The following is a 13015-nucleotide window of genomic DNA, read 5'->3' on the forward strand; positions in this document are numbered from 1 at the left end:
ATGGGGTCTCACTAAGTTATCTAGGCTGGTCTCAAACTCCTGGCCTCAAGCAATCCTCCCACCTCTGCCTCCCACAGTGCTGGGATTATAGGCATGAATCACCACACTCAGCTTCCATGTCTTTTTTTCAACTAGAATTCCTAATTAATTGGATAAATTTAGTGTTTTCATCTCCTAACTTGCCATACGTTCTCTGGAAATTCTTAAAAGCAGCTGGGAGCGGTGGCTCATGTTCTAATCCCAGCACCTTAGGAGGCCGAGGTGGATGGATCACGAGGTCAAGAGATTGAGACCATCCTGGCCAATGTGGTGAAACCCCCGTCTCCACTAAAAATACAAAAATTAGCTGGGTGTGGTGGCGTGCGCCTGTAGTCCCAGCTACTTGGGAGGCTGAGGCAGGAGAATTGCTTGAACCCTGGAGGCGGAGGTTGCAGTTAGCTGAGATTGCACCACTGCACTCCAGCCTGGTGACAGAGTGAGACTCCATCTAAAAAAAAAATCTTATAAGCAAAGGAAGTATCAGTGGCAATCAGCAGAAATGGTGAGGTGGAGATAGTGAAGGAGTGGGTTCATGAAGTATATAGTGTTGTGGGCTAGTGACAAGAGTCGCACTTTTGTAACAAGTTTAGAAAATTTCTTTCCGACTTCATTGTCATTTTACTTCAGATTATTTATTACTATTTATACTGGGTGGATTAACATGGGACAAATGTTAGAAATAAAATTCCTTAGTGCCTTTTTAAAAATTCTGAGGTTTTCTTTCGTTCATTAGACTTTAATAGAGAAAAGTATAGTCTTTAAAACTTTTTGAATGACATATCATCTCACCACTGTAATAATCCCTCTAACCATTAAGTTTTTTTTTAAAAATGGCACTGCTTATGCCTAAAACAGAGAGGATTGATAAAACTTTTACAAGCCAGCAGTGCTGATGTGTGGCTAGCTTTTTATTCTGTACCATGAAAACCACCTGGAATTTTTTTTGTTTTTAAATCTATTGGGTCCTATTTTAAGCTGAAAACACGAGAATTCTTTTGAGATGAGCACAGCTGTTCTAAACATAAAATCATATTTTGTGCTAAAAACCTGATTTAGAACTGCCCGGCGTGGTGGCTCACACCTGTAATCCCAGCACTTTGGGAGGCTGAGGTGGGTGGATCACGAGGTCAGGAGTTTGAGACCAGCCTGGCCAACATGGGGAAACCCCAGCTCTACTAGAAAAAATGCAAAAATTAGCTGGGCATGGTGGCATGTGCCTGTAATTCCAGTTCCTCGAGAGGCAGAGGCAGGAGAATCGTTGGAATGCAGGAGGCAGAGGTTGCAGTGAGCCGAGATCACACCACTGCACTTAAGCCTGGGCAACAGAGCAAGACCCTGTCTTGGAAGAAGAAAAAAAAAAAGAAAAAAAAAAACACCTGGTTTAGCTTTTCTTCATTAGAAAAACCCACCTAGGATAGAAGTCATGTGTATGCCGATGGCTCCTTGTGAATATTTAAGTGTGTTTTGAATTCTCATGGCTCCCTTTAGCTACTGATGACAAATCAAATAAAAAGTAGGGGCCACTCTAGACTTGCGGTTAACAGCTTTGCCACTGCATGACCGAGTGAGAGAGTGAATCTTTTCAGTAATCTTTGCTCCTAGTCACCTTTTCAGTACAGGTTTTTTCGACCTGTAATATCAGGATAATTGCCTTTACTGTTCACTTTTTCATCTGGCCTTAGTGCATGCGACTCTATCGTGAATCTAAACTAATAAGCTGCTGGGGGAATTTGTGGAAGTTAACTCTACTTAAAATACCAGGGAATAGTGTAAAAGCATTTCTCCTAAAACAACTTCATGTAGTAAAAGGCTTTTGTAAAGTGGTCAGCTGGAAACACAGCATGAAAGGGAATAAAACAGAGGAGTGAAGAGCCTCCTGGTGGCCCGGATTTGTGAGTCAGGCAGGTGGCTGAGGCAGCCCTGGGTGGTCTTGCTTCCAATGGCATCAGCCTCATGGGGCACCCAGACTCCTGGTGACTGTTTCTCTCTTCAGTTCTGCAGAGTGATCAGATCACTTGGGTCATGCCATGTTTGGTCTTTGTCACCCTGCTAGGCATTTTTGTCTTTTTTTTTTTTTTTTTGAGACTCAGTCTCGCTCTGTCGCCCAGGCTGGAGTGCAGTGGCACAATCTCGGCTCACTGCAAGCTCCGCCTCCTGGGTTCAAGTGATTTTCTTGCCTCAGCCTCCCGAGTAGCTGGGATTACAGGTGCCCGCCACCACGCCTGGCTGATTTTTGTAGTTTTAGTAAGACGGGGTTTTGCCAGGTTGGCCAGGCTGGTCTCGAACTCCTGACCTCAGGTGATCCACCTGCCTTGGCCTCCCAAAGTGCTGGGATTACAGACGTGAGCCACCGCCTGTAATTTTTGTCTTTTAAGTGGGGCTCCATGAAGGCAGTCAGAACACCCAGTTTTTAAAAGAGGATTTCACTACCTTTGACCTCCAGGCAGGTAAGAACAGGGAGAGATTCTTGCATGATGCCCCAGACTTGCCAGAAGCCTCGTGGCCAAGAAGTAGCCCCATGCCTGGCTGCCCCTGAGGCCTCCTCACACCAGGAGCATTTCATAGCTTGCCCACCCCTGTTCTGTGTCTCCTACCACTCCTTCTGTGCCAACTGCATGTTTCATTATGGTTTCCCACATCCAAACCTCATAGCAAGTGTAATTGTGGTGATAATAGGTAGTCTGGCCAGCAACACTAAGAATTAAAAATGACTCCATGTTATTTTGGTATTTAACTTTGTAAAAGAAAACGGAAGAGCCTTCTGGCTATTTAAAAAGAAAAAGAAGATGTTGGTTTTCCTGAAAACATAGAGCTTTTTCTTGTCGGCAATGGCTGATATACTACATTTTTTACAAGAGGCATAAAGTCATGCATAAGTCTTGTTTTACAGCGAATCAGTGGGAAGTGGCCTACAGCGGGTCAGCTACCGAATACACCTTCACCCACTTGAAACCAGGCACTTTGTACAAACTCCGAGCATGCTGCATCAGTACCGGTGGACACAGCCAGGTTGGTTTTGTTTCCATATAAAAGTAAACCTCTTTGATCAAATTCAGACCAGCTGTCTGTAACATCAGAATCAAATTGCAGTTTAAACAATGTATCTTGGTAATGCAACCTGATAGTATCAAATCAGGAAATGAAAAATAGAGCTTTTTGAATTGCTCTTTAAAGGTGTAAGATAGGCCTAAATGATTCCCTACTGAATTGTGGTATTTTCAGGTACATTTGTCACTCACTTATTTCTCAGAAGTCTTTGACATAATTACCTGTGACGGTTGAAAATTATCTGGAATTTGCATTGACTAAATAAAGGAGACCTCGGTTATTGCAGTGATTAAAAAACTATAGAATTTTGAGTGAAAAGATAAGACCTGTGCAACAGTGCTCTTATCACATCTATGAATGTTAAGAATTTGAGACATACCTTCCTCAAGGTACTTTACTGCCATCTGCTGGAAAGTTGTTGTAAAAACAATGTAAATCCATGATGACTGAGCTGAATGGCACCTCCTTAGGTTGTGTGGTACCCAACGTACACATCTGTAGGCAACATCCATTGTTTTGTTTCTACTATTTATATGACCTTAGGCTAACCAGTTAACATGTCAGGAGTCTTAGTTTCAACCGCATAGTACTCTCGTAGGCTCAAAACAACCTAATAAATATACATGGAGTACTCTAGAAATGAAATAATTGTTATCTAAATGGTTTTAACTTACACTCGAAATGAGATGCCAAAAGATACTTTCACTATAGAGATATTTAACATTATGATTTGAAACCACTACTAATTTAGAATGAAAGAGAAAGAGAGATGGTGGCTTACAGCCCCGTGCTGGGTTGACTTTTCAAGAGAATACCTGCCGTTTGAATGCTTAATTTTTCTAGTCCACCCACTTGCAACATCAGTTTCTTGTGTTTACTTTCTTTTGCCCCCAAGGATGGTACTAGGACATCTAGACTGCCCGTGTAGACACTTCCTGTGACGAGAAGGTCCAGCTGGACCATCTTTATACAGTGCCGAAGCTTTCTGGAGTGCCTCCCAGGGTGGAGTAAATCCAAATCAAAGCTGAGATTATCAGTGGTACTTCCTATGTGTGAGGCACTACACAAGGTGGCACCGAGTCTGAACTGCTCAAATGCATAGAGGTCATTTCCTCTGTGCCACTTCTCAGGGAGAAAATTGAATGTGGCTGAGCTGTATAGCTGTACCTGATTTTCTCCTGTCTCAGGAAGCAGGTCAGCTTCCATATCACTAGCCTTACACAACCAGATCCTGCAAAATAAAGGCCTACTTATTTTAGCGTTAACAGTACCTGCTGGTTAATGTCAGAATCAATTGATTAATATTGAGTTTATTTGCTTTTCTGCTCTGTATGTGAATGGTTGGCCATTTATGGTACCAGTTTAAAATTTCATCCAGCTGTCGTTTTGTGTTCTCCTCTGTCCTCATGAAGGGTCTTTCTAATTTTGAATTAAGGGAAAAGAATTGCTTAGGATATACAGTACTCATGTCTGCTAATCTAACTTCAAAAATAATCATTTTTGTTTTTCCCAGTGCCATATGAAGTCTATAACCACCCTTAAAACACACACACATACATTTATATGGAGATCTTAATTGCATTAAAAGCTTACCATAATGTGCACACATTTAGTGTGTAACCCCTTTTCGGTAACATTTACAGTTATGGGGTGGAATTTGCCTGATATGTAGAGGTCTGATAAATTCACAGTAACTAAGAGATGGTTCTCTCTGGTGTTTCTCCTGCAGTGTTCTGAAAGTCTCCCTGTTCGCACACTAAGCATTGCACCAGGTCAGTGTCGACCACCGAGGGTTTTGGGTAGACCAAAGCACAAAGAAGTCCACTTAGAGTGGGGTGAGTGAACAAACCTTCCCATTGACATTGATAGTTTGGACAATCGGAGATGAAGACTTACGCTTTGTAGTTAAGTTTCAAACCTTTCTTCTAAAGACCATATATGTTTTTGTCTGTTGAAGGTGTCCATATTCTTCTTGAAGTATGTTGACCTAGGTTTTTTATGTGTGTCATTCCCCCCATCCAAACCCCCAACACTGTCCCTCATCCTCCTCTTCCTGATGGTGCCACACACCTGGTTTATCCCCCACACTTCAGGGGACACTTTTCTAAGGAGTATTTCAAGAACAGCCAGTCTTTTTCAGGAAGTTTTCAACTTTATTAATGGAAAAAAAATTTTGTACTCAATTTAGAAATTAAACCAAAGAATGGTTTATAAGATCACATGGAATTCTTCCTCGTCTTTGTGTGTAACCACCTCTGCTGCATTGTCCTGTGTAGGTCCTGATGTTTTTACAGCATTGACTTAAACTGTATTGGCGTTTTTGTTGTGCCCAGCTGTTTACAACATATATAATTATAAATACAAATGTACAGAACTCTCTAGCAGACTATTTTTTCCCACCACTTATGTCTAAAGTGTAATAAATTGTGCCAACCTGGGACCTGTATTTTGATTTAGTATGACCTTTGGTTTCAAATTAAAGAGATTTTTCTTCCCTCTTTTTCTTCCATTTACCTAGCATTACAATATGAAGAAATATATCTAATGTTCCTATGATTTGGGGATTATTTTATCAATGTAATTAAATAACCTTCAATGGACTTGCTTTGGAGAGTATGGATAACATCATTCAGAAACTTTTATTTTTATATCTCTTTTTTGGTGGGCAGGGATTCTTTTGTAAGGGAGATAAGGAGGACAGGCCACCTATGTGATATTTTACACAACTTGTGTGAAATCTGGTGCAGTTTGGTCAACTGGAAGTGCAAAGTGTTCTAAGATGAAAATAATTCTTCATTCCCAGATGTTCCTGCATCTGAAAGTGGCTGTGAGGTCTCAGAGTACAGCGTGGAGATGACAGAGCCGGAAGATGTAGCCTCGGAGGTGTACCACGGCCCAGAGTTGGAGTGCACTGTCGGCAACCTGCTTCCTGGAACCGTGTATCGCTTCCGGGTGCGGGCTCTGAATGATGGAGGGGTGAGTATAAGTCCATACGCTGTAACCTGAATCAGAATGCATAGTCAGAACCCAAAGTGCTAGCACTTCTGTCTCTAGCCTCCTGAAATTTTTGGCAGTCTTAATGCAACCTTGACAACCATTAATGCAGTGTCTGTAAATCTTAATTCTGAGTTGATATTGTTGTGATTTCATACAGACCCAGCATTAGACGTTTTTTGTTTCTTTTGTCCTCATATCGTTCTATGAAGACAGCACTCAAGGTAAATAATGATGTCACCCTGTGGATACTTCTGACAATTTTTAGAAAATTTCCTTTTCTTCTATTGACTTTATCAGTTAAGGGAAATTAGGAATATATAATAGTTCTAATAAAAGTTTTATACTCTCTTGTCTAAATGAACCAGCAACATCTTTGGTCAGTTTTTACAACTAGAGAGGGGTAGTGGCTGGGGACATCAGCTTGTTTTTGTTTTGTTTCAAGTGAAAACTGTAGGACTCTCTGGCCTTCCTTCTATTGCTCCATTTGGAGTTGTCAAGTTGAGCTATCAGAGATTGAGAATACATATGTCTGTGTTATATCCATAAAGGTGGTTGTCCTTTTTTCTTTAAAATTGCCAAATGATGTAGATTTGGGGGGAGATGAATGATGAACAGTGGGACTCCCATTAACTGTGAGGCTTTTGGGTGGACTCAGAGATTGATGAAGCATAAAAGCGGGCAGAAGGGCGTGGGTAAAGCCAGCTAATGCTAAATGTCCCATCCAAAGTGCCAGTGGTTTGTATAGATGGGCTCCCTGCAAATAAATATAATGAATTAATTGGTGATTTTTTAAAAAAATAAGAAAGCCCAACTTGCAGTGACTTTTTGTTTTAAGTGAAAGCAAGTTTATTAAGAAAGTAAAGGAATAAAAGAAGGGCTATTCCTTAGGCAGAGCACCTGAAACTGGATTTCTTCTAATTCTCCAATAGAAAAGAATTTCAGACACAACAATGATATTCAAGTGAAAACAAAAAAGTCTAAACATTAACGCCTATGCACCTGAACTTATGATCATGTAAGCGAAAAGAAGATGGATGGTGGTGAACACACTGTTGTGTCTACACCATTCTCTCATCAACTTTTCAGTTAGTGTCTGCCACAACAAAGATAAATGTGCAACTGGGCTGGTGTGAGTTGTACTTTTCTCAGCCCTTTCACTGATTTATCATGTAAAGAAACTATCTTCAGCTTGGGTTTATTCATGTTGTATTAGAAATTCACCATATAGATTGCTATAGTCGTCTTCCGAGGTCCATTTCAGAGAGCTTCCCCAACTCCCGAGCATCTTTGCATGTTATGTTGAGAGGTGGTTTTTTTTTTCTTCCCCATCTTTTTTTCCCATTTTGACAAGGACAGTCATATATTTTGCTATCCTGGGAAGTTTTTACTCTGCCCTAAACCTTTGAAGTATCAAATATGCCACCATTAAAATGGGTGGTTCAGGTGACTGTGACTCTCTCCAAGTGTGCTAAGTCTCTAGCAATTCCTGGCTCTGAGCAGCGTGGTCACTGATGGTAATAACATCAGGATTGCTGTGGATAGTCTTGAATAGGTGAGGTGATGGGAACACACTGAGAAAACATTACAGAAGCATTCATTTTCAAAATGGAAAGTACCAGTAACTAGAGAAATACCTAGAATTCGATCACCAACAATTCCAAGTATATTTTTATGCATTAAAAATTAAACTGCAGTGTGCATCTGACTTAGTTTTCTTGGATGTCCTCCGAGAAATATGAAAGCAGATTGTCCTGTTTTGTCAAAAATCAGCATATTTTTATTTCAGATGTCCCAAGAAAGGGAAAATATTTTGTCAACCAACTAATTATTTTCCATTTAAAAAAATGGCAGACATCTACTACTCAGGGAATGTACGTAGGAGAAAAACTTATACACATTGAATTGAAAGTTAAAATCATTGGGTAATATTTATAAATTAGTTGTGTTGATGATGATGTTAGCCTAGCCTTTATTTGGTGATAAGCTTTTATATGCACGCACATGCACAAACACATACACACATATATACATATGTGTGTGTGTGTGTTTTCTTTCAGTACGGTCCCTATTCTGATGTCTCAGAAATTACCACTGCTGCAGGGCCCCCTGGACAGTGCAAAGCACCTTGTATTTCTTGTACGCCTGATGGATGTGTCTTAGTGAGCTGGGAGGTAAGTCAGGCACATTGTGCATCGACTTCTGTTTCTTCTACTTTACCCCCAAATACAAATACAAATTATAAGGAAGCTGCAAATCCAAAACGCACATATAGATGATTTTTTTTTTTTTTTTGCTCTGTATACTATAGTAATCACCCTTAGCACTTGCCACTTGCTTATGTTATTTAGAGTTGTGGAAATTTTACCATAGTCAAAATTGAGAGGAAATGGTTTCTCATGCATTTCTTTTTAAAAAATTTTTATTTTATTTTATTTATTTATTTTTATTTTTCTGTGACAGAGTTTCACTCTTGTCACCCAGGCTGGAGTGCAGTGGTGCAATCTCGGCTCACTGCAACCTCCGCCCCCCGGGTTCAAGTGATTTTCCTGCCTCAGCCTCCTGAGTAGCTGGGGTTACAGGTGCCCGCCACCACGCCTGGCTAGTTTTTGTATTTTTAGTAGAGACAGGGTTTCACCATGTTGGTCAGGCTGGTCTCGAACTCCGTACCTTAGGCAATCCACCCACCTCAGCTGCCCGAAGTGCTGGGATTACAGGCATGAGCCACTGCATCCGGCCCTATTTTAAATTTCAATTTCTAAACCTTAAAAAAAATTTTATGGGTACGTAGTAGGTGTATATATTTGTGATCATGCCTTTCTTTTATATGTGTTTGAAATATTCTGAGGCATGTTGCTCTCTTTCCCATTTTAGTTACTTGAATACAAGCACAGTAGGATTCTCTTCTCGGTGGCATCATTGACTACTTCAATTTCTGCCTTTCCAGAGTCCTGATAGTTCTGGTGCTGACATCTCAGAGTACAGGTTGGAATGGGGAGAAGATGAAGAATCCTTAGAACTCATTTATCATGGGACAGACACCCATTTTGAAATAAGAGACCTGTTGCCTGCTGCACAATATTGCTGTAGACTACAGGTAGGTTGACATTATTCTGATGTTACTCACACAGACTGGTTTTCCCATGAAAGACACTTTGGGAAACCCACTCAAAGGCTTGTGGTGGAGACTGTCAGGAGGGATGATATGGAAAAAAAGAGTCCATTTAAATAAAAATACATTTGGTTGTTTTGGTATTTTGCAGTTAATTTCCACTTCTCTAGGATCTGAAACTTAAGAACAAAATAAGATTCTTCTCCATTCTGCTTCTCACCACCCTTGTATCTTGTCTGTTCATCAGTTTGCTGAATAAATGACCCAAGTCCACGGGAAAGATGACACAGCTCCTTAGGGAAGGAGCCTTCTGTCTCATTCCCCTGAGATGCACATTTCAGTGGGAAAGACTCTTAGAGCTGGCAAAAGACAGAAAATTATTTTACGAGCTGTTAAATGGAGCCAAAAATAATTTGGACTAGTCTGCATTAGATTACAGGACCCCACCTCCCAGTGACACTTATCAAGGCTGGTTATCTATAAGCTTCCACTTGGGAGTCCAGATAGAATAACATCAAGAAAAATTGGTTCATAGCCTAAACCCCCAGAGTGGCAACAACCATGGGTTTACTTTTATTTTACTCATTTGGCTATATTATTATTCTTTCTATGTAAAGCCCTAGTCTCTTGAGAAAATAGAGTTATTCGTCCTCCTCTTTCCATCTGTTCAGTAACATTTCTTGAGCATTATAGTACTTTGTACCAGGATCAAAGGAAGATCAGGAAGAGAGATACAAAGATTAATGAGAAGTGGTTATTGACCTTGAAGAGCTCTGTCTTCATACACATTTAGATTTGAATAGATAAAGAAGCAGAGATGCCAAAGTCAAGTTCTCACCTGATTTAAGTCATGGATCAAATTCCTTATTACAAGTACACCCAGTGTCTCCAGTCTCTTTGGAGAAAATATTTGCTTCATAACTTAATTTTTCAGGGCAACTGAAGCATTTCTGTTAAATTCTGAAGTCTACTTTATTTGAAACATTTCTGATTAAACTCTTTTGTTATACACCTTTCTTGCTTCTCGAATGAAGCACCTGGGACATAATTAACCTTTTGACAATGAGTCAGTGTCACAACAAATGGTCTGATCTTTATAATAGTGATGCTGAGTCACTGGGGAAAGGTTAAATTTTGTGCCACACTCCTGTTTTTCTATCAAGGCAGGATATAAATAAAGAACTGTCTGCCACCCCAGTAAAGAACTTCACTCCATTATGGTTTTTGAGTTTTGGTCTTTTTTTTAAATGTTATTATATTTCCTTTTTTTTCTCTTTCACAGTATATGTTGTCTTAGCATTGACTTCTCAAAGCTGCATTATAAAAGATACATTAATAAGAATAGAACCTGCATAATAATCTTGCCTCCTTGTATTAACAGGAGTAGAAATATATTTTCAAATGTCTGTACTTATTTATAATAAAATGAGTCAGATCTTATGAAGGGAGTACTACTTTTAAAATTACCATTGCCACGCTAAAGGACTATTGCCAGGAAAAGGATCTGTTCAACCTGTATCGATTTATTGTTATTTGTGGACCAAATATGAACTATTTTCATTCAATATAATTACAAAGTCAGGTTAAATGCCAATATTTTTTGAATATTTGGCACCTTAAAAATGTAAATATCGGCCGGGCATGGTGGCTCACACTTGTAATCCCAGCACTGTAGGAGGCTGAGGCCAGCTGATTGCTTGAGCCAGGAGTTCAAGACCAGCCTGGACAACCTGGCAAAACTCCTCCTCTACAAAAAAAAAAAATACAAAAATTAGCCAGGCACCTGTAGTCCCAGCTGCTCAGGAGCCTGAGGCAGGAGGATCACTTGAGCCAGGTCAAGGCTGTAGTGACCTGTGACCACACCACTGTACGCCAGCCTGGCGACAGAGTGAGAGCCTGTCTCAAAAAAATAAAATAATATAAAAATGTATTATAATACCTATACTGTGTTTTATAGAAATTTGGTGCAGCATTTCTTGTTTTGCTCAGGAATTTTTGAATTTTTATATTCTTAGGACTGTTTTAATTAAGTGCTGACGTAATTCCATTCATAGGGCATGTTGTATATTATAGGCATACTATTACTTGTAACAAGTCGATCTTGAATTAAATTTCATTTTAAAACTGTTAATAAAAAGTGGTATAAATCAAATGTTTTCTGTAGACCCAGGCTAGTTAAAAGAAGGTAGGATCCTGGAGTAGAAAAAAAAATTAGAAGAATTGGTAAGATTCTGATTAGGTCTGTATGTTAAGAGTATAGTACCAGTGATAATTTTTTTCTTTCTTTTTTTTTTTTTGGGACGGAGTCTCGCTCTGTCGCCCAGGCTAGAGTGTAGTGGCGCTATCTTGGCTCACTGCAACCTCCACCTCGCGGGTTCAAGCGATTCTCCTGCCTCAGCGTCCTCAGTAACCAGGATTACAGATGCCTGCCACCACGCCTGGCTAATTTTTTGTATATTTAGTAGAGATGGGGTTTCACCAGGTTGGTCAGGCTGGTCTCGCACTCCTGACTTCAGCTGATCCACCTGCCTTGGCCTCACAAAGTGCTGGGATTATAGGCGTGAGCCACCATGCCTGGCCACCAGTGATAATTTCCTGGTTTTGATCATTATTCTGTAGTTCTGTAACATGTTGGTCTTCGGAAAAGCAGAGTGAGAGATAGACAGAAATTTCTCTGTACTATTTTTGCAACTTTTCTGTAAGTATTAAAATAGTACCCAATAAAAAGGTGTTTGAAAAAATAGAGAAAATACTATTTTGTTCATAATTTTCCCAGTGGGAAGGAAGTGTAGCTCCTACTGCTGGCCTGATACTCTGCCAGGATTTTACATATTAACCTATTTAATCTTTACAGTAATTCTATGAAGTAGACCCCATTTAAACTGTCCCCATTTTACAGTTGAGGAAACAAGCTCAGAGAAATTAACTTACCTAAGATCACACAGTTGTTAAATGATGGAATCAAGGTTTGAACTAAGCTCCAACTCTTAAAAGCCATGTTCTTGTCCTTCTGTGATACGGTGATACCAAACCCTAGTTGATACAGACATTGGGCTCCATGATACCCTATTTTTCTGCCTCTGTGATACATTTATATCAGTACCAAAATCTCGAAATATATACTCATAAAATAATTTGTGATGTTAAAATTTTTCCAAAAAGGGTTAAGATGTTGAGGTATTGTAATGAAACAGAAATGGATATGACAAAATATTACAGTAGAGTTTCAACTGTGATTTAATAGCAAATAAATGCTTTAAGCCTGCTTCTTTGAAATTAACAAAGGAGTTATAAGTTTTGTTTTAGACCTTGATTTAAGAGCTCAAACTTAGCCGGGTGTGGTGGTGTGTGCCTGTGGTTCCAGCTACTCAGGAGGCTAAGGTGGGAGGATCGCTTGAGCCTAGCAAGCAGAGGTTGCAGTGAGCTGAGATTGTGCCACTGCACTCCAGACAGACAGACCCTGTCTCAAAAAAATAAAATAATATAAAAATGTATTATAATACCTATACTGTGTTTTATAGAAATTTGGTGGAGCATTTCTTGTTTTGCTCAGGAATTTTTGAATTTTTATATTCTTAGGACTGTTTTAATTAAGTGCTGACGTAATTCCATTCATAGGGCATGTTGTATATTATAGGCATACTATTACTTGTAACAAGTCGATCTTGAATTAAATTTCATTTTAAAACTGTTAATAAAAAGTGGTATAAATCAAATGTTTTCTGTAGACCCAGGCTAGTTAAAAGAAGGTAGGATCCTGGAGTAGAAAAAAAAATTAGAAGAATTGGTAAGATTCTGATTAGGTCTGTATGTTAAGAGTAT

At 39.5% G+C, this 13015-nt stretch overlaps 1 protein-coding gene across 1 annotated transcript in view; it reads left to right on the top strand.

Moving 5' to 3' along the window:
* FNDC3B (fibronectin type III domain containing 3B) overlaps positions 1-13015 on the top strand; it is a 311196-nt gene that overhangs the window by 250828 nt on the left and 47353 nt on the right. The window contains exons 18-22 of the mRNA XM_011940990.1: positions 2930-3048; positions 4817-4922; positions 5891-6063; positions 8142-8255; positions 9029-9178. Coding sequence (XP_011796380.1) covers positions 2930-3048; positions 4817-4922; positions 5891-6063; positions 8142-8255; positions 9029-9178 — 662 coding nt within the window. The remainder of the gene's footprint in view (positions 1-2929; positions 3049-4816; positions 4923-5890; positions 6064-8141; positions 8256-9028; positions 9179-13015) is intronic.

Source organism: Colobus angolensis, unplaced genomic scaffold (assembly GCF_000951035.1).
Source record: "Colobus angolensis palliatus isolate OR3802 unplaced genomic scaffold, Cang.pa_1.0 Scaffold197, whole genome shotgun sequence".
Classification (NCBI taxonomy): Eukaryota; Metazoa; Chordata; class Mammalia; order Primates; family Cercopithecidae; genus Colobus; species Colobus angolensis.